The 27,275-nt window shown below is 40.3% G+C and overlaps 2 protein-coding genes and 1 long non-coding RNA gene across 3 annotated transcripts in view; 1 reads left to right on the top strand and 2 right to left on the bottom strand.

The window, feature by feature from the left end:
• LOC123983745 (ribonuclease inhibitor-like) overlaps positions 1–257 on the bottom strand; it is a gene marked incomplete at its 3' end in the record, with an annotated part of 13,718 nt that extends 13,461 nt beyond the window's left edge. The window contains exon 1 of the mRNA XM_046070095.1: positions 244–257. Coding sequence (XP_045926051.1) covers positions 244–257 — 14 coding nt within the window. The remainder of the gene's footprint in view (positions 1–243) is intronic.
• Positions 258–5,229: 4,972 nt separating this feature from the next.
• LOC123967620 (protein NLRC3-like) lies at positions 5,230–11,673 on the bottom strand. Its single transcript, XM_046043775.1, has 4 exons — positions 11,640–11,673; positions 10,881–10,994; positions 8,361–8,596; positions 5,230–7,025 (listed from the first exon to the last, which is right to left on the bottom strand). Exons 2-4 carry the CDS (start codon positions 10,949–10,951, stop codon positions 5,230–5,232), a joined length of 2,103 nt encoding a protein of 700 aa, XP_045899731.1. The 5' UTR covers positions 10,952–10,994; positions 11,640–11,673.
• A 3,496-nt stretch (positions 11,674–15,169) lies between these two features.
• Positions 15,170–17,550, top strand: LOC123967772. The gene is made up of 4 exons (XR_006824334.1): positions 15,170–15,509; positions 15,706–15,779; positions 15,867–16,137; positions 16,758–17,550. It is a non-coding gene; the product is annotated as an uncharacterized LOC123967772 (long non-coding RNA).
• Positions 17,551–27,275: the final 9,725 nt, after the last annotated feature.

Below are 27,275 nucleotides of genomic sequence, written 5' to 3' on the forward strand. Positions count from 1 at the left end.
TCTTATATTTACATTACATTTTTAAAAAGTCAATATGTGGTTATCTATATCTATATATATATATATATATATATATATATATATATATATATATATATATATATGTGTGTGTGTTTGTGTGTGTGTACAGAGAGAGAGAGAGAGAGACTCCATTTGAGCTTCCAACTACTCAAAATATGTTGATCTCTCATTTACCTATCTAGTATTTGCTAAAACTGTTTGTAGAGTGGGGAAGCTGCTTACAGTCTCCTAAGCATATCTATAAGCACATAATAGGTATTAAAATGTAGCCACAAGCCTTTTCTCTCTCAAAATGACAACATCTTCCTCAACAGAGGTTAAGTTTTATAGATTTAAACTTTAATTGATAGGTAACCCACAGTCGTGGTCTTATTGACTCCTGTACTAACTGCAGGCTGAGTTCTCCTCTTCTCATCAATTTGTTAACTTGCACTGTCTTCCTTCATGTTTGGAGTGTGAATACATGATGTTCTTCCTTCTAATAAACCAGACAAATACTTCTATTACTACTTCTACTATTACTATTACTTATACTACTACTTCTACTTGTACGTATTCAATGTAGTGACGAAACACGCTCTGTAGAGTAGTTTGTCTGTTTGGGCTGCTGTAGACACAAGGCAGCGCAACATGGAGATGTCCGTGCAAGGAGTCCCGCAGTGCATGTAAATAGACATGGCTCATTCTAAGGTAATGAAAACATAAGTACATGTAATATCCCAATATGAATACAATAAGTAAAAAGCACATTAAAAATTCTTTAGGTGGACACAGACATAAGTGCTACGAGCTGATCTGAAACTCTTAGTGGCTGGAAATGTTTTAATGTCTGTGAGTGTCTGAGGTGCAATTCTGTTTCCAGACCAGCCAAACTGTTGGGTTTTTATATTTGTGGTTCTTTGTTCCTTTCTACTTTCTGCTGGAGTTATTTTAAGAACTTTGATGGCTTTATCCAGTTTGTTAATAAATTCGTTATGAATTATGAATCTGTGTCTCTACTTCTTACTGTACTAAAAAGCTATTTTTAGTGGTCAAGCATGCTGTTTATCGTTATTTTCCAGTCAAATTTGAAATACATATTCATTTTGCTCATAGGATAGTGACGCTACATTGTATGCCTTTTACATCAGCTGATTAATATCCCAAATCTTTGCAGGTCTTTGGACTGCGGTGGAAACCCACACAACACACACACAACTATGGGCTGAAGGAACCTTTTAATTCCTTGAAAATTACAGCTCAAGATTAAAAGACCAGAGGCCTGTTTCAGAAAACGGGTTTAGTGAAAATTCTGAGTAAGTTGAGCCCGAGATGAGGGAAAATCTGGGTATTCGGTTTCAGAGAGCGAGATCAGATAAACTCAAGGTCTGTAACCCCGGCAACTTATGCTGTGAACCTAACCTGCTCAGGAGGAGGTTTACTTCAGCAAACGCTGAGTTTCTCTCTGACTCCTGCCCTCCTGCGGAGCCTGATGCGGCCGTGTGACATTTCCTCATGCAGACTGTCGATATCAAAGCACATATTGGAACACAGTTATGTCTATAAGCTACACTGTCCTTCTTTATAACACAGTGACTCTGTGGACATTAACGCAAAAAACATACTGTGCGCTACAGTGCTGAAGTTTAAAGTAGGATAATCTGTACAAAACTGATCAATGACTTATCAATAATATCTGTAATCTGTAATATTTTAATTTTCAGTTATTATTACCATGGTTGCCATGGTGAATCATAGTATCGGAGCTCCATTGATGATGGCCTTTTTTCATCCCCACGCACGTGCTTCCATCAGGCTCAACATACTCAGAGTTGATTGAACTTATTCTGATCGGCCTTTCTGAAACGGAAAACTCAGAGTTTGACAGCTCAGAGTTCGTCAACCCAGAGTTCAGGTTTACACTCAGAGTTTGTTGAACCTGCTTTCTGAAACAGGGCCCTGAAGTATACACACACTGGCTCAACTATCCATTCCTCTGCAGATCATCCAGACATCTCAGCGGTCTTCACGCTTCGGCCGACCTTAGAAACTTGACTCTGTATGACTATTTTTTCCTGATAGCACTTGTTCTAAATAAACCTCTGTGATTTTAACTTTTAACTTCAGATTCCATGTCTGCATCTGAATCCACATAAGCACATGCCTTCATGGTATCACCTGTCAGTGGTGACAGATCAGACAGCATACTTCAAGCAGCAGCATTTGGAAATATGCTTCACATTCTGTCTCTGCACTGCAGTATGTGAGTGTGTGTGAGAGAGAGGGTCTTTATGGATATATGTATCCTGTATGGTAAATGTATCCTGTAAAATATAATGTTATGTATAAAAATACATTATTCTTGAAAATGTGTTGAACTTTAATATATGGATGTCTCACTGAAAAAGAGTAGAATATATCAACTGACCCCAGAGTCTCCAGTCTACAGTGTGGACTCTCCAGTCCAGCAGACAGAAACTTCACTCCTGAATCATGCAGGTTGTAGTTGTGACTCAGGTCCAGCTCTCTCAGATGGGAGGGGTTGGACTTCAGAGCTGAGGCCACAACTTCACAGTAAGTCTCAGAGAGTTCACAGAAGGACAGTCTGTGATAACAGAGAATATAATACTTAAAATATTATAAAATGTCACACTTTATTTTAAAAATAGATTACAGTACATTTTGCATCATAAAGTACATTAACATCAGTGTCTGTAGCTCTTTTTAAGTTCAAAACAATTATGATAAAATCTTTTTCAACACATCTGCATGAGTAAAATTAAGTAAAAGCTTTTTTTCTGTCTTTTTTCTGTACATTTTTATTTGATATTCTCATCACTTGTCACTGTTTGATCGCTGCGTTCCATCACATCAATTAAAGACTTTTGTGGCGCAGCAGTGATCAGCTGATTTTACTCATGGAGCCTCCGGCTGCAGCTGTGGCTGCTTCAGATGTAGTTGGTGTGACCGTCAGGACGTGCAGACTCTCTTTGATTCTGACTATGATTGCTTCTTTAGACTCTAGTAGTTTATTGACTTGTTTAAACAGACTTCTTACTCGTTTTATACTTGTGAATGTCGCGTGTGAAGGTTTGTGACTCATCAATAAAGGAAAAAGCACTTGCGGAGATCTTTCAATTCAGTTTAATCAAAATCAAATCAGATCAAAAGATAAAAATAATAATTTTCCGTTGTTTACATTCAACAAACGTATAAAAAATTAGTTCAAATTCATCTCCCACAACTTATGTGGTCACTAAACTATTTCACTCCACACTCATGTGAATATTAAAAAAATTTGCAAGCTGTAGTCTTTCCCCATATATTACTACCTGTGAAGATTAATTCAATAGACCTGAGGATCAATCTGAAACAATTTCCCAATGGTGTTTCTTTTCATATTTACACTGATGACACACACAGATGTACATGCCCGTCAGATCCACAGACCCTGGAATACCGAGTTCACTTACCAACTGCCTCTGTGATGTCAAAAATTGAATGTGAAATAACTTCCTCCAGCAGAACTCCAGCTGAGACCCTGGTAATTGGGTCCCAGCAGATAGCAAAGCAAATACTGCCATCTGCTGGTTCCCTAGTGAATCACATCAAGCCTGTTTTTAAAAATCTTGGCGATTGGTTTGACTAATTTAACTTTTGAGCAGCACACCACAAAGCTTGTGCAATCGTGTTTTTTTCAGCTCAAAAATATACAAGAAAATATGATCAATGTAAACTTTTAAGGACACTGACACCATTTTGCATGCCTTCATCTCATCACGCCTGGATTACTGCAACAGCCTTTTTACTTGCTTGACCCAAAAATCTATTGAAGGTCCCCCAACTTTCCAGAACTCAGCTGCCAGGCTTTTAACCAGAACAAAGGAATATGATCACATCACACCTGTTTTAGCTTCATTACACTGGCTCCCAGTATGTTTTAGAGTAGATTTGAATTAAATAGAAATTAATTGATTTAAAGCTCTTCATGGCCTCTCACCCTGTTATATCTCTGACCTTTTAGTCCTTTATGCACCAGCATGTACCTTAAGATCCTCGAGCAGAGGTCTGCTGTCTGTTCCAGAGTCTCGACTGAAAACTAAAGGGGACAATGCGTTTGCAGTCAGGGTCCTGAGGCTTTGGAACAGCCTGCCCGAGGAAATCAGAGCAGCTGAGTCAGTGAACTCTTTTAGGTCCCTTCTTAAAACATTTTTATTCTCTTTTATTCTGTTTTATACATATTTTCTATTTCCTTTTGATGTGTACTTTAGTCTCTTAAGGGTTTTCTTGCTTTTAAATATTTTCAGCACAACTCTTAAATACTGAAGTTGGATTTGCTGCTGGATTTGTATCAAATTTGTATCAGGCCTTGATCATCCAAAGAAAGATAGTTTGAAGACAAGCAGGAAGCTTCCGGTCTACAATATGAAGCTAATGCGGAAGTCCCTGAAACCTGCATTCTATTGAAAATCCAGCAGGGGGCGACTCTTCTGGTTGCAAAAAGAAGTCAGGCTGCATTAGAAATAATGGGAAAATTACCCTACTTCTCAGCTGAATAATTACCCCAGTAAACACTTTCCTGATGAGTTTATGGTCTCAGTCGCTAGTTTCATGTCAAATGATGTTCATTTAGTAAATTATGGTCCCATTAATTTTAAAATAGACCACAAAGCAGAGTATGTTTCAGGGTGGGATTATCTATGATTGACAATTCGTTACCATGGAGACCTGTCAATCAAGCTAGAGCCGAGTTGGCTGTTCACTTTCTCTGGTGAGTACATTCGGTTTTAAGACTGTTGTTCTCAAGACAAAATTATCAGCCCTGTTAAAATGACAGTTAAAGTGAGTTACAGTTGCAACTAGCTAAGCAAGCTAGCTAGCTCCGCACACGGCTGTTAGCTCCGCCGTATCGTCACTTCCGGGCACTTCCTGGTTGCAAAAACTCTGGCCAAACTTGGGGCTTCAAAACGGCAGTCTACAAAACCAATGGGTGACGTCACGATGACTACGTCTATTTCTTATTTACAGTCTATGTTTGAAGATGATAGAAGATACTTTTGTCACCAACTTAATAGATATAAAAAGTTTAACATGTAGAATTATTTAATAAGCAGGTTCAATACTACTTGAGGAAAATTTTAACGTTTTATATTGTGCATGTGTGTAAAGTGTGTATCTATACTCGCTTCAGATTACGTTACTTTACAGTGTTATTAATCACATCTGGACTTACAGAGCCTTTCTGCAGTTCCTCACAGCTGGAATCAGTCTCCTTCGTCCCTCTACAGATGTGTTGTACTTCTTCAGGTCCAACTCATCCAGAACCTCCTCTGACATCTGCAGTATGTAGGCCAGAGCTGAGCAGTGGATCACAGAGAGTTTCTTCTCTGATCTGTTCCTTGACTTCAGGAACTCTTGGATCTCCTGATGTACTGAGTGGTCGTTCATCTCCATCAGACAGTGGAAGATGTTGATGCTTCTGTCAGGAGAGATATGTTCACTGTTCATCTTCTTCAGGTTATTGATGGCTCTCTGGATGATTTCTGGACTGTTGTCTGTCTGACCCAGCAGGCCTCCTAAAAGTCTCTGGTTGGACTCCAGAGCAAGGCCATGAAGGAAGCGAACAAACAGGTCCAGGTGGACGTTTTTACTTTCAAGGGATTTCATCATTGCTTCCATGAGGAAGTCATCCAGGGTTGAATCAACGTGTTTTTCCCCCAGGAAGTCCTCCAATACCTCCGTATTCCTGTTGGTGTAACAGTGGAACATGTAGACTGCAGCCAGAAACTCCTGAACGCTCAGATGAACAAAGCAGTAGACTGTTTTCTGGAAGATCACGCTCTCTCTTTTGAAGATCTCTGTACAAACTCCTGAGTACACCGAGACCTCTGTGACATCAAGACCACACTGCTCCAGGTCTTCTTGGTAGAACATGATGTTTCCTTTCTCCAGATGTTCAAACGCCAGCCTCCCCAGTTTAAGAAGAACCTTCCTGTCAGCCTCCGTCAGCTCCTGTGGACTCGTCTCATGTCCCTCATCGTACTTCTGCTTCTTCCTCTTTGTCTGAACCAGCAGGAAGTGTGAGTACAGGTCAGTCAGGGTCTTGGGCAGCTCTCCTCTCTGGTCTGTACTCAACATGTGCTCCAGAACTGTAGCAGTGATCCAGCAGAAGACTGGGATTAGACACATGATGTGGAGGCTCCTGGATGTCTTGATATGTGAGATGATTCTGCTGGACAGCTCTTCATCACTGACTCTCCTCCTGAAGTACTCCTCCTTCTGGGCGTCAGTGAAGCCTCGTACTTCTGTTACCCTGTCAAGACATGATAGAGGGATCTGATTGGCTGCTGCAGGTCGGGAAGTTATCCAGACCAGAGCCAAGGGAAGCAGATTCCCGTTGATGAGGTTTGTCAGCAGCAGGTTGACTGATGACTTCTGTGTGACATCAGACACAACGTCATTGTTGTGGAAATCTAAGGAAAGTCTGCTTTCATCCAGGCCGTCAAAGATGAACAACAGTTTACAGACAGTGAGCTTCTCTGCTGGGACCTTCTGTAATGTTGGATGGAAAACATGGAGCAGCGTGAGAAGACTGTACTGCTCATCTTTGATCAAGTTCAGCTCCCTGAATGAGAGCAGAACCAGCAGACTGACATCTTGGTTTTCCAAGCCCTCTGCCCAGTCCAGAGTGAACTTCTGCACTGAGAAGGTTTTTCCAACACCAGCGACGCCGTTGGTCAGAACCACTCTGATGGTTCTCTGTTGGTCAGGTAAGGCTTTAAAGATGTCGTGGCACTTGATTGGAGTTTCATGGAGGGTCTCCATCTTGGCAGCTGTCTCAAGCTGCCTCACCTCATGTTGGGTATTAACCTCTTCACTCTGTCCCTCTGTGATGTAAAGCTCAGTGTAGATCATGTTGAGGAGGGTTCTACTTCCTGTTGCATCACTTCCTTCAGTCACACGTTCACATCTCCTCCTCAGACTGATCTTATGTTCATCTAAAACCTCCTGCAGACCACCACTCACTAAAAAAGAGAAAAAAGTAAAGAAAATTTGACAATCTTTTTTTATTTTCATTCCCAATAAAAATAATATAATATATATAGAGAAGTAATGGTTAAAAAGTCAAGTTTTGTGGAACATTAGAAATGCTCCCCTTTCTCTCAGCCTCAGACTGTGTGTTGGTGTGTGTTTGTGTGTTTGATTGACCGCAGAGGCGACAGGCTGAACCGCAGCTGCTTGTCTGTAGCTCTTAATCTGAACAGCTCACTGTGGCCGTTCCTTCATTTATGCAATATTTCAAACAAATCCACCAAACAAATACAAAATATATTCAGATCTTGTTGTGGAGACCTGTTTTATTCAATAGCACAGCTAACAATGCACTGCAGATCTCTGACATATCCACTCATTTCCTGTCGCTGCTTCATAATAAAAGCCTCCTTCTGGTTTGCCAGTAGAAAGCTTTATGTAAAGCAACAGGAAATGAACAAAGCTCTGATATGACTTAAGTAACAGTTAAAAAGCAGACATCTGTGTCATCAAACAAGAAAACAGGAGTGAGAGTAAACTGCAAACCACACAGATTCAGTGAGAAAGTACAAACGTACTGGCAGATACAAGGTACATTTATTTGTCATTCTACAACGTAGGCTTGCACAACGAAATTCAAGATGTAGAGAAAATTGCTACATTGCTACGAAACAATTAGTTTCTATGGTGAGGTGAACACAGAGAGACTTTTAAAAACAGAGCTTTCTCTCTGATCACCTGCAGAAGCACGTATTGATCCAATCAGTTTAGCTCCAGATGTGGCTTTGGTTTGAGGGAAGAGACCATCTCAGGTTGGCCTCTGTAAATGACCACTAGCATAGTCAGTCTGCCTCATGTGCCATCAGACCTCTGCAGCTAATCCTGAATGCAGCAGCCCAGAAGGTATTGCAACCAGGTTTTCTTCAAAACTGCACTGGGTACCGGTGACTTTGGTGTGATTCCAGACACTGGTACTTGCCTATAGTGTGGTCATCCAACATATAGGACATGGTTAAACCAAACACCCCAGTCTGTCCATACGCTCCGCTAATGCCAATCACCTTTCTACTCACTCACTACAAGAGGGGCCCAGCTACCACTTAACAAAATCCCTTCTTTTGGCTTTAGCAGAAAGTGTTCACATCTTCAGCCTGAAAACTCATTAACTAAATGTAGAACTTGAAGCTGCAACTTATTTTATGAAGTTGATGTACTACATGATTCCTGCAATTTATATCCACATGGTTGAATGCACTTATTTTAAGTCTCTATACAAATATAATGTATTGACATGTAGCTGGTTATATTTTTAAGATGTACAGTCTTACTTTGTACAGAGCTGCTCTGACTGGCTGTCTGCAGTCCAGCTCTTGTTCTGGATCTTTCTCCACACTGTGGACAGGCGGAGTCTCCTGGTGAAGCAGACTGGTCCCAGTATGAGGCGATGCACTGTCTGCAGAACCAGTGTCCATAGCTGGTACAAACTGGATCCTTCAGGACGTCCTGACACAAAGCACAGCAGGACGGCTGCTCCTCCACAGAAACATGACTCCTCTTCCTCTCTCTGTGACAACATGTCATTAGAACTAAAATGATTTGTTGCTTGTTGTTGAAAAATATCAAGATTTGTCCGACACTGTGTAGAAACACAGATGGTCACAGAGAACAGTAAAAGTTTGTTACTTTTCTGCTTTAATTGTTTTATTCCTTTCATTTTATATTTCTTGCTTTCATAAACACTAATTAGCTACTATTCCTGTCTGACTGATTGTTTGTGATTACTTTTTTTATCAAAGCAAATAAACCAAACAGTTTACATACATAGGTACAGATAATTGACAGAGACATAAGCAAAGACAGGAGAAATGAGTTAAGAAAATACAGAAACTAAATAAAGTTAAATAAAAAGAGAGAGGGGGTCTGCCTTATACAAATACACATATCTGAGTTACCATGGAGCCTAATTTTCATAGCTCAACAGGATTGTGTTTCCCAAGGAGGTCCCGGATAGACACATTAATCTCTGACTATGCCTGGACAGTCGTGGGTCTGGCCTTGGCAAGGCTCCTCTGAGCCATCACCGTGGTGCCTGGTCCAATTATTTGGGCCGTGTGGATTGTGGTCTGCTGCTCTTTAATCCAAAAACCTTCCTTTTCCAATGACTGTATTTCTTTCATAGGTAGGCTACCAAGTATTTCAGCAAAAAAGCTGGGGAAAAAAAGATGAAAAACAAAAGTGTAGCAAAGTTTGAAGGACCTACCGGCTGCATCTACATGCGCTGCTGGTTGTTGTGGTAAGCTCAAAGAGCTCATATCTACATACTACCCCACTAGAGCACTGCACTCCCAAAATGCAGGGCTACTTGTGGTGCCTTTCTTTGCTAAAGAGTTTTCTTCATTTACATTACATTACATTTACATTTATTCATTTAGCTGACCCTTTTATCCAAAGCGATTTACAGCTGCTATACATGTCAGAGGTCGCACGCCTCTGGAGAAACTAGGGCTCAATGGTGCTTTCGAGTGTTCGGGGCGGTGAGTTTACATACAAAGTCAATACAAAGACCCGTAGAGCCACGATTTCCTGTCGGCCAGTGCGAAGCAACGTGAAGGGGGCGGGGCCCAGCGTCGCGAAGGCAACGCAAGGGAACTGTGGTGTCACAGGTTTAAGTCCAGTCAGTTTCCTTTCAAGTATGTCACTCCCTTTATTTTTCCTGTCACTCTCTACTGTCAACTATTAAGGTATATATTCGTATATTCTAAAAAGAGAAGTAGTCCAAATCTACATTTGACATACTTTTTAATCCACTGATAACTTTTCCATCAGTGCTGCCCATGAATGTCTTTTCTTGACCTTTAGGAAAAATATATGATGGAGAGAATCTTAGCTCAATGGTCCACTTACTAATTATTCATATCAAAGCAAAGTGTTAACTTCTTACTATTACTGTTAAATTTGCCGAAAGCACCTACCCAAGGCATACCCAAAGTAAATTCAGAATCAATATCAGTGCTACTGGAATTAAGTAATATACGTTTTAACAAACTAAAGTAGAAGGGGTTTTTTTCTGTTTAAAAATGTTTGCAAACACATCCATGCAGACAACTACAGCTAGGACTTATTAGCTGTAAAACACGTGGGGCCATAGCATGAAGCCTTACAAGTTAAAATTTTATTGAAATACCATAAAAAATTGGTATATTTGGTTTCTTTAAGGCCTAGTCTGGGTTTTTATTTATTGTTACTTTTAAACAGCAGCTGTCCCTTGCAGCTTCGCATCACTCCATAAATAGCCAGCAGCTTTACAGAGATGTTTTTTTGCCGGCTGACCATGAACTTCCTAGTTGAAGCTAGATTATCATTATTTTCTGCTCTTCTTCCTAGGTATTTATTGATATATTAATGTGTTTTGGACTAAATGTTTTTACTGGATTGGATCATCTTGGCCTTTGACAATATAACAAGAATGTTTTTGTAGGAATGCTATCTATTGGTGAATTACTATGAGGCTTCATTGATGAGTCGTATCAATTTTTATTGTTGGTGGGTGGTCTGAGGAGCTGACAAAGCGTGTCGGCCACTGTAGCTTCTCCTTTTTATTACACTGAAAACAGTAAATGGTCAGTCTTGGATGAATAACAGCTTGCTTGTTAGCAGCTAAACCACATTACAGGCTTTAGGTAATATCGTTCAGCCCTAATATGAACTGATCGTCATAACATAACAATCATAACAACTCAATATTTTGAGGACAAATATGATAAATTAAATTACAAATTTGAAGCAGATTCTTTCAGGTGTATTATCTTCCATCAAGGTCAGTCTACAGTAAAAAGACAGACTCTTACTTTGTGTCTGTTAGTCCAGGTTCATTACTGAAGTCTGGAAGATAGAACACATTGGACCGGTCACTCTTCATAGACAGACAGCTGGATACTGCAGACTCTGCTCTCTGTCTGTCTCTGCAAATACCAAGATGTTTTATTGATATAACATGAATCCTTGATAAATTAAAGCCATTTAAGAAGCTCTTCAAACACAAACTGCTGCTGTCAATAATCAGAAGGTTTAGTATTAGAAAGTTTGTATTAGTTCTCTTAGATCAGATTACAGCTTCAGGTGACTGACAGCTGTCACAGATACTAAGAAATACAAATAATTTTTTGTTTATGTTAATATACTACCAAGTCAAAAGTATTCACACTCAGTGAATTGTGTTACACACACACACACTGAGTGAGGGCAACTTTCACTATTTTATTACACTGCAAACACAGTAAATGGTCAGTCTTGGATGAATAACGGCTCTGCTTGTTTGCAGCTAAACCATATGTTTGATGTTTTGGTACAAACAAGTTACAATGTTTAAGTTAAACTAGACTTTGATAAATGTGTTTTCTGTATTTGTTGCACTTGTATTCACAACTCTAAGGGCACATTCAATTTAGAGTTTAAATGTAGTGGATATTTTAATTAACAATATCTGGGTAAGTGAAGCCAATTTGTTAATCTATGTGAAATCCACTTCTTTCTTTGAGCATGACGCCTAATGTTACTCTACATTTGGCAAACAGCAAACACAGAATGAGTTTGTAATGTTCTTTTACTTTGTGTCTGAGGGTCCAGGTTCATTACTGAAGTCTGGAGGAAAATGTTTGGACCAGTCACTCTTCATAGACAGACAGCTGGATACTGCAAACTCTGCTCTGTCCTCCTCTTCCTTCACACAAACACTCATCTTCTGGACTTCAGTAAGTCTGAGAGGTAACACACACACACACACACACACAGAGAGAGAAAATAAAAACAGTCAGAACTCCACCTGGGCCCCGTTTCAGAAACCGGGATTATTGAAATATTTTGAGTAGCCTATGTTAAGCCTGAGATGAGGGAAAATCTGGGTTTTATGTTTCAGAGAGCGAGATCACATTAACCTCAGATCAGTAACTCCAGCAACTGATGCTGTGAGAAGTTATCACAAGATAAGTTAGAAAACAGTCAGTTTCTCACTAACTCCTCCCCTCCTGCGGAGCCTGAAGCGGCTCTCTGACACATCGTTTCATTTCCTCATTCATAGCCTTCTGTCGATATCAAAGCACATATCTCAATGCATTTACATGACCACACATGATTTACGTGAATGACTAATCATTCATGCAGCACACCTGGACACACCACCGCTCACTGAACAGATCTCTGCCTCACTGCCACAAACAACTGTCTCCACCTGCTGGCATGTAAAGCCGTCTGCTCCCAGCGCTGTTCCAAAGACTTCTATTCCTGTCATCATCAGCATAGACCAGTAAACCGAAATGTGCACATCCCACACAGAAATAATAGTTAATGCAACTAACTTTTTAAATATGGCCACTTCTTTTAACTTCAAACAACATGTCAAAGGACAAACACATAACCGTGTTCATACACTGGACTTGGTTTTTACCCTGGGTGTCAGCATTTCCTCTGTGGAATTAGTGGACATGACCATATCTGACCATAGATGTATTGTTTTTAGCTGTGATTCGCCTGTTACTCATGCCGCCTCACCAAGCTCTGTGTGTTCTCGAATCTTTAATGAACAAAGTGTTTCAAAGTTTTGCGCATTCTTTCAGAGCCAAAGCCAACACCTGTCTGATTCCAACACCAACAATCTGGTCGATCACTTCAATCATATCTGCTTGTCGTCACTAAATATTACTGCTCCTCTAAAGGTTAGGCCTACGTCTAAAGGTAGTAAGCAACCCTGGATAAATGACAGCATTCGCAGCCTAAAAAGGGAATGCAGGAAAGCAGAGCGCAGATGGAAAAAATCCAGTCTCCAAGTCCATTACCTCAGTCTGAAGGATTTATTAATTACAACTACAATAACATGGTTAAGGATGCGAGAACACACTATTTTTCTGAACTCATTACTACACATAAACACAATCCCAGGTTTCTGTTTAAGACTGTGGATCAGCTGGTAAACCCAACCCCTCCTTGTGCCTCAGCTGGAAGTAATGATGACTGTGAATTGTTTTTATCTTATTTTACCAATAAGGTGGTGTCAATCAGAGCCTCTATTACCCCCACGGCCTCTTACTCAGAGGTTCCTCACCAGCAACAAGAGAGTTTTAACCAGTTTTATCCCATCGACTTGTCTGAGCTTTTAAAAACAGTATCACAAATGAGAGTGTCCTCCAGCCCACTTGATGTAATACCTACAAAGTTTTTACTGAAAGTAATAGATTCTGTTGGGCCCCATTTGATCTCTGTTTTCAACAGCTCCCATCTACTGGTTGTGTCCCTGATTATTTTAAAACGGCTTGCGTGAACCCACTTTTAAAGAAACCTGGTTTAGATCCCTCCCTCCCACATAATTTTAGACCAATTTCAAAACTGCCTTTTATTGCAAAGATTCTAGAAAGAATTGTGTCCAAACAGCTGCTCACTGTACTGGAAAATAACAAATATATTTGAAAAGTTTCAGTCTGGTTTCAGGAAGTACCACAGCACTGAGACTGCCCTGCTTAAAGTCACCAATGACCTTTTAATGTCTGCTGATGAAGGCATGTGCTCAGTCCTGGTACTCCTGGACCTTAGCGCTGCTTTTGACACCATTGATCACAACATCATGTTAGACAGACTGAGGCACTGGGTGGGGATCTCTGGTACTGCCCTAGAATGGTTTTCATCCTACCTGTCAAATAGGAAGTTTTGCGTGTCTGTAAACAACTGTGTCTCTTCGTTCTGTCCAGTTAAATATGGTGTGCCTCAGGGGTCGGTCTTAGGACCCATTTTGTTTTCCTTGTATCTGCTTCCCCTTGGACATATTATCCATAAACATGGCATTTCTTTTCATATTTATGCTGATGACACACAAATATACTTGCCTGTCAGATCCACAGACCCTGGAATGCTGAGTTCACTTAACAACAGCCTTTGTGAAGTTAAAAAATGGATGTCAAATAATTTCCTCCAACTGAACTCAGACAAAACAGAAATCCTGGTCATTGGGTCCCAGCAGGTGGTAAGTAAATCAGTAAATCACATTAAGCCTGTGGCAAAGAACCTTGGTGTTCGGTTTGATAGTAATTTAAATTTCGAGCAGCACACCACAAAGCTTGTTCAATCATGTTTTTATCAACTTAGAAATATAGCAAAAATTCGATCTATGTTAACTTTTAAGGACACCGAGACCATTTTACACGCCTTCATCTCATCACGCCTGCATTATTGCAACAGCCTTTTCACCTGTTTAACCCAAAAATCTATTGATCGACTCCAGACTGTCCAGAACTCAGCTGCCAGGCTTTTAACCAGAACAAAGAAATATGACCATGTTACTCCTATTTTAGCTTCATTACACTGGCTCCCAGTATGTTTTAGAATTGACTTTAAAAATCTATTGATTACTTTTAAAGCTCTTCATGGCCTCTCGCCTTGTTATATTTCTGACCTTTTAGTCCCATACACACCAGCACGCCCCTTGAGATCCTCGGGCAGAGGTCTGCTATCTGTTCCAGAGTCTCGACTGAAAACTAAAGGGGACAGAGCGTTTGCTGTCAGGGCCCCGAGGCTCTGGAACAGCCTGCCCGAGGAAATCAGGTCAGCTGAGTCAGTGAACTCTTTTAAGTCCCTTCTTAAAACATACTTTTATAGGAGAGCCTTTCCTGATCTTATTTGACTTTATTTTATCCCTTTTATTTTCTTGTATTTTACTAATTTTATATTTATCTTAAACGTGTATTTTAGTCTTTTCAATGTTTTCATGCTTTTATCTTGTATTGTTTTTGTATTATTGTCTCTTGGGTATTATTGTCTTTACACTTGTTAAAGCACTTTGTAACTTGTTTTTGAAAAGTGCTCTACAAATAAAGATTATTATTATTATCCATCCATCCATCCATAGTCAACCGCTTATCCTGCGTACAGGGTCGCGGGGGGGGGGACTGGAGCCAATCCCAGCTGACATCGGGCGCAAGGTGGGGTACACCCTGGACAGGTCGCCAGTCCATCGCAGGGCCTATTATTATTAGTATTATTATTGCTTTTCTCAGTTTACCTGCCACTGGCAGATGAGCCAGAATGTTAAATGTGGACCTTGGGTAAATTGTAGCTAATGTTAAGTCTCCAGCCCTGTTATGTTTTGCCGTTGTGAGAACCTGGCCGGGTTAAAGTTAACTTTGAACGCCTGTTGTGCTGGTTCCGCAGCGGTCCACTGAAACTTAAGAGGTTTAAGAGTTAAGAGGTGTTGGCTAGCTAACCTGTGGTTAATGGTAGTTAGCGTTAAGTCTCCAGCCCTGTGATGTCTCCTTTCTGTTTCTTTAGGAGTTAGAGGCCAGTGTTATTGCTGCTGCACAAGGCCTGATAAACGCGCTAAGGCAAAACATTCAGCAGCATCACATACCAGCACAGCAGAATCCAGTGCAGTCACATGAGCACCAGAGTCGACAAGCACAAACAACATAACAAACTGTGCAGGACGAGATGGCCAGGTGTTTAATTTATTTGTGATCATATGTTGGACTTATTTGATGGAAAATTGTATTTCATAATGTTGATTTATACACTTCTGTTAACCTCCCACATGCAGGTAATTTCCTGGCTTCTTTACCAAAAGGAAAGGAAAAAAACGCTTTTCACCTTTACAAACCACTCCTCCTTATCCCATTTCTGTTATTCATTTCTCAGATAAATGAAATTCTCATTGAAGAATATCCCAAAATGGAGGGGGTGGATGGAAGCCATGTTCTACAAGGCTTCAGGTGCATACCATTTTCAAACACCTTTCATTTTGATGGTGCAGGAACACCAACATTCAAAATTCTTTCTCTCACTTTCTGTATATGCAGGTGGCCACGGTAGAAGAAAATTGCTTGCCATTCCTCCTGATGTAGACGGTTATACGGTAGACTGATTCGCAGTGTTTCGGGTGCTTGGAACACGACCATGTACATTGTTCCACTGCAGCAGGACCTTGATCTTACTCCACTGCCATCGGATGCCACTGAATTTCAAAAAATGCCAAGGGCTGCATGCCAAGTGTGCAAAGAAAACATGCCTCTGCATATCCTAGCATTGCACATCGAGGGTTGTATGGAGTCTGCAGCAGATGATGATGACGTAAATGCATATAACAGAAAAGATATTTGACATAACCTGTCTTTATCATATGTTGAAGTACTATACAAGATTCCATGTACATGACCTACATTTGGTTCTCAGTCTTTGATTAGGGAGCTGAATATTAGCACTCCACCAAAAAGGACCATCAATAGATTTCCTTTTAGAAACAATGTTGTGGTTAGTGTCGGGTGGCAATGCTTATGGCAAAATGGTCCAGGTTTTGAACTTCACTAGAGACTTTCTGGACTTTGCCCACCACAGCCCAAAGACATAAGTCATAGATCAAAATACATGTTTCTTAAGAAAAAATACATTTCCATTTAAGCTTAATGTGTCCCCTCAAATGTTGAATGGAAACATATGCCTGTAGTGACAACATAGTATGTAATCATGATTTCATACTGTATATCTGGTATTCTTTTGGATAACATTATTCTAGGACTGTTGCTATCTTTGTTTTTTTTTATCTTTCAGTTATTTCAGTGTATATTAAATAGAAATTAATGCAGTAAGGTTAGTTGAAATAGGCCTTTGGGTTAATCGTGTAGATTGGTAAATATGGTTGGCTTCTTGCAGTGTCATTGTAATGAACTACTCTGATTTGTTTTATCATGAAGGTCAGAATGAAGACCAGCAAATGTGTGAGCCTCTGACCCAAGAGGAGCTGCTAAGTCAAGAAGGGCACTGGAATCGACAGTGATGCAGTGGTTAACTGGACAAAGGCACAAGCCCTTTCTCCCATCAGAGAGGGCAGATTTTAAAATAAATCTAAGATTTGAACACCACTTTAATGAAAAAATGCCTGGTCACCACATTTGTTTCCCACTTGTAAGTGCCTGCACAATACAATAACTATTCCTGTTGAACATATGAAAACATACAAGGAGTTCAGAGATATAATAATAATAAACAGTAGCAATCAGAATGGGTAGAGTCTTCGGGTGAGTGTAGAGGTCATGTTTGTTGTGAATTTTTTTGGCATTTCTAATGGCATTTTTGTTAAATCTGTTCAGTGAGCTTTTTATTATCCTGTGAGAGTCTTAAAAAAAGACAGCTAGCACAAGTCAAACCATAAAAATAGCTCAACATTAGTATTTGGTTCTCCCACTGCATTGTTTTTTTTGCGACCACTACTAACAATTTATTTGAAAAAGGGTAATTTAAGAACTCTGTATTTGCATTTTTTTTTTACAGAGCACTGACAAATGTACATGTAATGTAAAACCTTGATATGTTCCTCAATTCAGCGTTACTTGTACTATTGAAAAGTTGAATGTGTATGTCTTCCACATACACATTAGTTTCAACACGTGTATGGCAAATTCATGTCATTCAAGTGGAATCAACTTTGTTTGGGTTTACATTTACTAAATTGTCAGCAAAAATTGACACCAAAAACTTGGTTGATGTCAAAACAATAAATGGACATAATGCCTGTGGCCTTTATCATTTTTCATTGTGAATATTAACTGAAGTGTTTTACTTGAGTGTCTACAGCATTATACTGTAAAGGGGAACTGATGTGTTGTTTTCCACTGAAAAAATGCATTTCACTGAAGATCAAAGTGTTCAAATCCACAGCTTTATTTTGAATTCTTCATTACCAAGATATCAAACATGGCATGTTGAGTTTGAACTGTCTAATGGTATTTAAGACGCCAGTTTAAAATATCTGCATACACTATATTTAAAAGTTTAGCCAATAAAAACTGTTGAAAGTTGTGGGAGGTTCATTTGGTTGTTTAAAACAAGTAACAGCAGAATAAAACAGTGGATATCTTTACCACGACAGACTGAGTTCTTAATATACTGCATAGTAAAACATCCTAAACCATCTCCACAATAGTTCTACACAGATACTTATTCATGTAAGCAATTGCGATTTCATTTGTAAGAATCAGATAAAACATTTTTCAAATCACAAAATGTTGAACATTCATATTGCAGACTGCATGTTATCCTGCCAAGTTTGAGCGAAATGTTACATAGTCAAGTGCAGCCTTGTAAATGTCTTTTCCATTGTCCTCGGAGGGAGTGAGGATTGATGGCTGCCCTCAGTCCAGCCATAGCCTGTGGCCCCAGAGGGCACTGGATGGGTGGTAGAACTACTCCACCAGCAGCAGCAGCAGCAGCAGCAGCATCTTCTCTGGCAGGGCTGAAATCCAAGAAGTGATCTTGCAAATCCTATAAATGGCAAGTAATTTTGTTATAACACTTCGCAATTGCATTTTGTGTACTTCACACATTTGATCTTCAAAGAATTAATTTTAAATTTGTTAATGGGTAGCTTGGATTCAACATTTTTGAGGTCTACCTCTAGATTTTCTGGAGCAGCCACAGGATACTGGAGCAATCCAATGGTCCAACGTTGACTGGGAGTCAGGTTTTGTTCCGTTCGCAGAGGATGGTTATCCCACCCGGCTGTAAAAGTGTCAAGGTCCATTTGGAGGCGTGGTACAAATATATACTGGGCACAGAATAACTGAAGGCTGTTGGAGGGATCAAGCAGGCACTCCTCTTCAAGACCATGACGTAGTTCATAATATACCCTTGTTACTGCCATCCACACATCACACCATAAGCGCTCCACCCTTTGAGATCAAAAATACAAAAAGTGCACCGTATTAATATTAGAATCACAGCAAGGGGTTCACTGCCATCCATTTCCTAGGTAACCAAAGGTTAAGATAATCTATATTTTGTTTCATTACAGATACTCTCTGTAAAAAGTGTTGCATGTATTGTAACGTAATAGGTTGCATCTCTCTGTTTCTCTGCAAAATGTTGAATGGGTTGCCAAATATACCCAGGCTGTCCATTCATATACCAGAGTGGCCAGCCCAAGTAAAGTCCATGTGTGGGAAACATTTACTCAGGTTAACTTAGGTAAGCATGGTGTCTTGATTTGAACAAATATCCAAGACTCTCCACACATGTATAGAGTCATGAACAATAACCTAATTTGGACACAGTGCATCTCTGTAGACCTAGGAAGGATTAATGCTTCCTGTGAGGATGTATCCTTAAGATTTGGTATGGTACTACACATTGCTGTTGCCAGTCTCCCTGGCTGGGCATCATTAAGAATGACAAATCATTTTTAATGAAATAATTTCTGGTGAAGACCGTTTACGGATTATCCAAATTTACTAGGACAGAGATGTTGGTGTTATGGTCTTCGCAATGCAATTCTTTAATACTTTGAGCATCAAAAAACAAATCACATTCATCTCCATTGTATTTTGTGAGAGCAAAAGTGTTAGTGACAGACGGAAATTTCAATAAATAAAAAACAATGATGAGCGGAAAAACTACTTTTTTCTGATTTGGGTTAGGGTTGCCTAAAAGAAACATAACTTTCATATTTACCTTTGATTATGCACACTTTTCCCCTATATGTAGCTTGCTCTGCCACAGCTACGAACAGTGAACATGCATTGAGCAATGCCGACATATTTGACCCCTTGGTCTCCTCTAACTCTAAATAATCACATAAGAAACAGAGACGAAGTCAAATGTTTTCAGTAAATGAATTTTGATAAAAAAGACAATCATGCTCTTGCTGTTTTCTTAACTTAATGGAAAGCCAGACTTTTCAACTGAGCTCATGAAGAAGCCAAGTGCTGTTGATGCCTTCTACTTTATCTGGAGCATAGTAACAAAATACTTATGTGAATGTGCTATACTAAATAGAATATAGTAACACTAGGTTCAGCTACACTGCTTTGTTTTGAAAAAGTGTCAAATGTTTACCTTTCGTGAATAACCATCAATCCCAGCGAAGATAACAATACCATATCTGAAAGGAAAAATACATTTTCATAAAGTGTATCAACTCTGAAAATTATAATAGCTCTACAATGTGTACACAAATGATTAAGGTGGTCAATTCAGATTTTATTTACCATGAACCAATGTAACATTTAGAATCTTTTCACTATAGAATTGTTTCTTTTCTTACTGCGCAGTTATACTGTAAAAAAACCCGGCCAGGTTCTCACAACGGCAAAACATAACAGGGCTGGAGACTTAACATTAGCTACAATTTACCCAAGGTCCACATTTAACGTTCTGGCTCATCTGTCAGTGGCAGGTAAACTGAGAAAAGCAATAATATGGAGCTGGTAGTCACAGCTCAGTAACGTTAGCTGCTCAGACACCCCATGACCGCGCTGGAAACAGTCACCTCTGTAACTTTTTTTTTTACCGTCACTAAAAGTCTTACGGCTCAGCTCTCTTTTCGTCACAACGGTGCGGTAAAGCGAGTGCAATACTGCTCCCGCTGCTCCAATTCTCCGGCCAATCTCCTGCTCCAGTCTACCCTCACTCGTGAACAAGACCCCAAGGTACTTGAACTCCTTCACTTGGGGTAAGGACTCATTCCATACCTGGAGTTGGCACTCCACCGGTTTCCTGCTGAGAACCATGGCCACAGATTTAGAGGTGCTAATCCTCATCCCAACCGCTTCGCACTCGGCTGCGAACCGATCCAGTGAGAGATGAAGGTCATGGACCGATGATGCCATCAGGACCACATCATCCGCAAAAAGCAATGACGAGATCCCAAACCCACCGAACCGCAGCTCCTCATCGCCACGACTTCGCCTCGATATCCTGTCCATGTGTTAGGAGTGTGGTTTTTGTGTTCATGTTTCCTGTTTAAGTCCGTTTTGGTTCTGTGTTTCCCTGTGTAGTCTTGTGTCTTAGTTCTTCGTCCTTAGTTCATGTCTTAAGTGTTTACTCCTGGTCTGTGTTCTTCTGTTGGTTGTTATTTTGCCCCATGTCTGCCTGTTAAGTTTTCCGTCTGTTCCCCCAGTTATCTCTCTGCCTGCCTGTATCTCGTCAGCCTCATGTCCCTCACCTGTGTGTCTCCTCCCAGCTCGTTAACCCTGTGTGTGTATATATCCTTGCTTGTTTCCCTACGTCTTTGTCCGGTCATTGTAGTGTGTAGACGCGCTGTCCCATGTTGCTGTGTGTTGTCCTGCCTGCCTTATTAGTCGTGTTTATGTGGATTTCTGTTGGAATTAAACATTTTTGACCTGTACTTCCTCTGCTCTGCGTCCTGCGTTTGGGTCCCACCTGCTCAACCACCACAACACCCTGACACCATGAATATCACAAACAGGATTGGTGACAAAGCGCAGCCCTGGCAAAGGTCAACCCTTTTCCAGGTGCTGGAACTGAGGGACAAATCGATGTTGCGGCACTTCGCGTGTGTAGCTTCAAGCGAAACAAAGCGTCCAGAGAGCAGAGCGAAGTGGAAGAGAAGAGAAGAGAGCGAAAACACGTGTGTGTCGCTGTTTTGTTGTCTGGGGCGTGGTTCCCCAGAGGGCAGTCCTATTTCCCGCAGGGCGGCTGTTTCCGGTTTCCCGAGGGACTGAGGAACTTTCTAAACCTTTAATATGTCTATAAAGAAAAAGAAAATCTATTTTGCATATTATTATCAAATATTTTCCACAATTAAACCTCACTGGTCAAACAGTTGTACCGTTCTAAGTTTACGCATTTGGTAACAGGAAAACACTTGTCAAATTATTGGTAATGAGTGACATTTATACATTAACGGCATTTTCGACGATGGTATGTAATACTTATTTCGTCCACTTGGGGGAGCTCAGGTTACATGAGGAAAGCTTAGATTAATCCAAAAAAAATCTTTCCTTAGGAAGTGGGAAATTGAGTTATTTGGCCTTAAATTCAAGCTGGCAACTAATAGCGTATAATATGACATTTATCATCGTTTCTAAAGGAATTGTGTGAGAAAGTATTGTGAACAAGCATTGGTTACACATAAAATGAAGGAGTGTCCTTAATCTTGCTGAAAATTAAAACACTGCAAAAGTAACTTATTCAGATTCTTTACAGCAATAATATCAACAACAGATAGCAACAACATGGTAACATAACTACTCAAATAGAGGCAAACGTAATCAAGTAACTAAAAGATAATTTAATTAAACAGGTAATGCTTTGATTCTTTGGAGACTGCAGTCTTTGTTTACATAAGTTCAGGGCTGTCCTTGGTGTCCTGGATTTTGTCACACCTAGGCGTGAATGAGTATCCCTTTGATGAGGTAATGAAACACAGAGTAAGGCTACGTAAGTAACCTATAACTGTAACTAAGTAAGTTGCCATGGTTACATGTGTGTGTGGGGGGGCAGTTTAGGGTTTCCTGCTCCCTTTTAAGGAGAGTTCTGATAGGCTGTTAAGGGAAATGCTAATCGCTGGTTAATGTCGCTTTTGACAGTTTAACAGTCAGGCACCGAGAGGCTTATCTCAGCTGTTGCCAGGTGGCCAGTTTTACGATCAACTGCCCAGGAATAGCACTTAGGGAAAGCGACCTTTCCACCCCCCTTTCTTTTGGGGTCTCTTCAGCCGTCTGATCTTATACCCCCTACTTCTCCTCTGGGAGAGAAAAGAGGAATTTGGAGTAGCTCCAAATTTATTTAATATAACATGCACAAATCCACACTGTCAGAGTTCCCCCCCACTACCCTCGTTGCTTCTTTGGGCTGTGTCCGGCCGGGCTCCGTGGCAAACCCGGCCACCAGGCGCTCACCGACGAGCCCTCCCTCTGGTGAATCCTCCTTCCTCAACACTGAAACAATACTAGCTACGGAAAACGAGAAGCCATGCGACATTTGTTATGTAAGGTAAGTTTATGCTGGAATGATTTTGTTACCAAATGTGTAACGTTAGAGACTATAACATGAGATTGGGTGAAACTGCACACAGAGGAAAAGTATAATGTTAGCTAGCACTGGCAGTCAAAACCATACATGAAGAGGTATCGCTAAAGTTTACACAAAATATCCGACGTCACCTCTGCTAGCCTAGCACTAAAACTTTAATTATTAACATTATAACAGTATATGTAGGCTAACAAAGCCATTTAACGTTACGCACCATTTTAGTGTTATTCCCGTTTTGTGGCAATGCTGCGCTCTTTAGGGTGCCGCTGTCCTGGTACTTAGGGTTGGGTTTCAGAGGTCTTTTGGAGGGCGGCTCCCAGTCCTCCTCTTGGTCCTCATCTTCCTCTTGCATCCTTTGCCAGTAGACATCTAGTGTGGATGCCCTCTCTGTAACAGTTGAATAACACTGACAATTATGTAATAACTAACATCTGATTAAAAGGCGTCATGTCTAATTTCAGAGCAATGTATGAGATGGCAAAATATAATGTTACTGTTAGCTTAAGTGAATGTTAACGTTAGCTTAATCAACTGTGTCGTTGGCAAACAGTCACGTAAGCAAACAGTAACGTCTACATTTTGACATAAAAGTTAACATAAAGCTAAAAGTTGTCTAACGTTAGTTAGCCATTGTAACGTTAATGTTAGAGAGCTGGCATTTTTATTAACTTACACTAACATGCGATGGCTTTCAGATATTTCTGAATTTAAAAACAGCAACTTACCAGCTCCTTTGATAATTTTGGCTGTGTAAACTGGCCAGCCACCCTTGGGTTTCTTGCCATGGACCCACTCCACAACATAAATTCCATCTTTTTGATCCAGTCCATCCAAGTTATCGTCTATGTTTAAGTCCCGAATATTCTCTGATTTTATAATTTTCCAGCATCACAAACATCTAGCCATTCAACTAGCGCAAACATATTAAAACTTGTTTCAGTTATTTTAGTATGCGCGTGAAGGCAGTTTGAAGTTGATGTCTGGAGGCAGCAAAATGTCCAGCATCCACAACTACCAATCATATTACAACAATAAAAAGAGGTTATTGCAACCAGATAGCAACAGTCATGCAATTGGTCAGATTGGTACTGGCACTTTGACCAATCACAATAGCCAACGTTTAACTTTGCAGCGTAAAAGTTGGATGTTAATCTTAGCTTAGAATGTTACTTATAAAATTGCTAATAGTGCAGATGATAAAATATAAAAAGTACCTGAATGTTAATTGTATTGTACCTAAACATACAGAACGTAGATGGAAACGGTAAGAATGAACGTGGTTACTCATTTTATTTATCTCATGTCTTAGTTATTTAAGTTACCGGGAAATGTCTTTGACTAGCCAACTGGCACTAAGTAAGCTTCCTTTTTTTCCTGAGGAAAGAAGGTATTGAATTACTTAGGCTAGCTGATTTGGTGGTGGTCGCAGTGCTGGCCGCTTCAGTAGACTCCTTGGCCTCCACGACTGGCTCCAGTCCGCCTGCCGGGCTCATCGTGTGTGTTATGTGGATAATTTTAATATTTTCTGGCAAAGAATGTCTCTTTTTAAGACAGACGGACTTCACCCAAACAAACGGGGCTCAGAAATGTTACCTGCGTAGATACAGCATGTGGTGCGGTCCACACATGATTTACGTGAATGACTAATCATTCATGCAGCACACCTGGACACACCACCGCTCACTGAACAGATCTCTGGCTCACTGCCACAAACAACTGTCTCCACCTGCTGGCATGTAAGCCGTCTGCTCCCAGCGCTGTTCCAAAGAAAAAACTTCTATTCCTGTCATCATCACGCATAGACCAGTAAACCAAAATGTGCACATCCCACACAGAAATATTAGTAATCTCTTAAGGATTAGGACAACTGCACCAACTCCAGCACCTAGAACAAACTCATTTAAAATGTCTCTCTTCAATGTGAGATCACTTTCAAGTAAGACTTTTATCTTAAATGATTTTATCTTGTCTGCAAATCTAGATTTTATGTTTTTAACTGAATCCTGGTTGCAGATGAATGACTATAGCCAGCTAGCTGAACTGTGTCCGCCTCAATATGATTGTTGATTGTCAACCGAGGGTCAGTGGTCGTGGTGGTGGGCTAGTGAGCGTGTATAGGAAATATTTAAAATGTCAACAAGTACGCTGTGATGAATTTAACTCCTTTGAAGTTCTCACTCTTAAAGTTGGAGGGCTGCAACCTATCATATTTGTTATAATTTATCGCCCCCCAAAACTGCCTGGAGGATTTTTATCAGAACTTCCTGAATTTTTATCTACTCTGGTTTTAAATTATGACAGAATTGTTCTTTGTGGCGATTTTAATATTCATGTTGATGACCCCAACAATGTTAATGCAACTAACTTTTTAAATATGGCCACTTCAAACAACATGTCAAAGGGCAAACACATAACCGTGGTCATACACTGGACTTGGTTTTTACCCTGGGTGTCAGCATTTCCTCTGTGGAATTGGTGGACATGACCATATCTGACCACAGATGTATTGTTTTTAGCTAAAAAGGGAATGCAGGAAAGCAGAGCGCAGATAGAAAAAATCCAGTCTCCAAGTCCATTACCTCAGTCTGAAGGATTTATTAATTAACTACAATAACATGGTTAAGGATGCGAGAACACACTATTTTTCTGAAATCATTACTACACATAAACACAATCCCAGGTTTCTGTTTAAGACTGTGGATCAGCTGATAAACCCAACCCCTCCTTGTGCCTCAGCTGGAAGTAATGATGACTGTGAATTGTTTTTATTTTATTTTACCAATAAGGTGGTGTCAATCAGAGCCTCTATTACCCCCGCGGGCTCTTACTCAGAGGTTCCTCACCAGCAACAAGAGAGTTTTAACCAGTTTTATCCCATCGACTTGTCTGAGCTTTTGAAAACAGTAACACAAATGAGAGTGTCCTCCAGCCCACTTGATGTAATACCTACAAAATTTTTACTGAAAGTAATAGATTCTGTTGGGCCCCATTTGATCTCTGTTTTCAACAGCTCCCTATCTACTGGTTGTGTCCCTGATTATTTTAAAACGGCTTGCGTGAACCTACTTTTAAAGAAACCTGGTTTAGATCCCTCCCTCACACAAAATTTTAGACCAATTTCGAAACTGCCTTTTATTGCAAAGATTATAGAAAGAATTGTGTCCAAACAGCTGCTCACTGTACTGGAAAATAAAATATTTGAAAAGTTTCAGTCTGGTTTTACGAAGTACCACAGCACTGAGACTGCCCTGCTTAAAGTCACCAATGACCTTTTAATGTCTGCTGATGAAGGCATGTGCTCAGTCCTAGTACTCCTGGACCTTAGCGCTGCTTTTGACACCAATGATCACAACATCATGTTAGACAGACTGAGGCACTGGGTGGGGATCTCTGGTACTGCCCTAGAATGGTTTTCATCCTACCTGTCAAGTTTTGCGTGTCTGTAAACAACTATTTCTCTTCGTTCTGTCCAGTTAAATATGGTGTGCCTCAGGGGTCGGTCTTAGGACCCATTTAGTTTTCCTTGTATCTGCTTCCCCTTGGACATATTATCCATAAACATGGCATTTCTTTTCATATTTATGCTGATGACACACAAATATACTTGCCCGTCAGATCCACAGACCCTGGAATGCTGAGTTCACTTAACAATTGCCTTTGTGAAGTTAAAAAATGGATGTATAATTTCCTCCAGCTGAACTCAGACAAAACAGAAATCCTGGTCATCGGGTCCCAGCAGATGGCAAATCAAATACTGCCATCTGCTGGTTCCCTAGTAAATCACATTAAGCCTGTGGCAAAGAACCTTGGTGTTTGGTTTGATAGTAATTTAAATTTCGAGCAGCATACCACAAAGCTTGTTCAATCATATTTTTATCAACTTAGATAACTTACATAATTACTAAAATTCGATCTATGTTAACTTTTAAGGACACCGAGACAATTTTACATGCCTTCATCTCATCACGCCTGGATTATTGCAACAGCCTTTTCACCTGTTTAACCCAAAAATCTATTGATCGACTCCAGAACTCAGCTGCCAGGCTTTTAACCAGAACAAAGAAATATGACTACATTACTCCTATTTTAGCTTCATTACACTGGCTCCCAGTATGTTTTAGAATTGACTTTAAAATTCTATTGATCACTTTTAAAGCTCTTCATGGCCTCTCGCCTTGTTATATTTCTGAACTTTTAGTCCCATACACACCAGCACGCACCTTGAAATCCTCGGGCAGAGGTCTGCTGTCTGTTCCAGAGTCTCGACTGAAAACTAAAGGGGACAGAGCGTTTGCTGTCAGGGCCCCGAGGCTCTGGAACAGCCTGCCCGAGGAAATCAGGTCGGCTGAGTCAGTGAACTCTTTTAAGTCCCTTCTTAAAACATACTTTTATAGGAGAGCCTTTCCCGATCTTATTTGACTTTATTTTATCCCTTTTATTTT

Source organism: Micropterus dolomieu, linkage group LG01 (assembly GCF_021292245.1).
Source record: "Micropterus dolomieu isolate WLL.071019.BEF.003 ecotype Adirondacks linkage group LG01, ASM2129224v1, whole genome shotgun sequence".
Classification (NCBI taxonomy): Eukaryota; Metazoa; Chordata; class Actinopteri; order Centrarchiformes; family Centrarchidae; genus Micropterus; species Micropterus dolomieu.

What these genes read in the sequence shown, in the direction of transcription:
- LOC123967620 (XM_046043775.1), bottom strand. Translation starts at nt 10,951, where the DNA reads ATGAAGAGTGACCGGTCCAATGTGTTCTATCTTCCAGACTTCAGTAAT. An exon ending in CCTGGACTAACAGACACAAA is followed by an intron (nt 8,597 to 10,880) that starts GTAAGAGTCTGT and finishes ATGTTGTCACAG; the next exon opens with AGAGAGGAAGAGGAGTCATG. An exon ending in TCAGAGCAGCTCTGTACAAA is followed by an intron (nt 7,026 to 8,360) that starts GTAAGACTGTAC and finishes TCTCTTTTTTAG; the next exon opens with TGAGTGGTGGTCTGCAGGAG.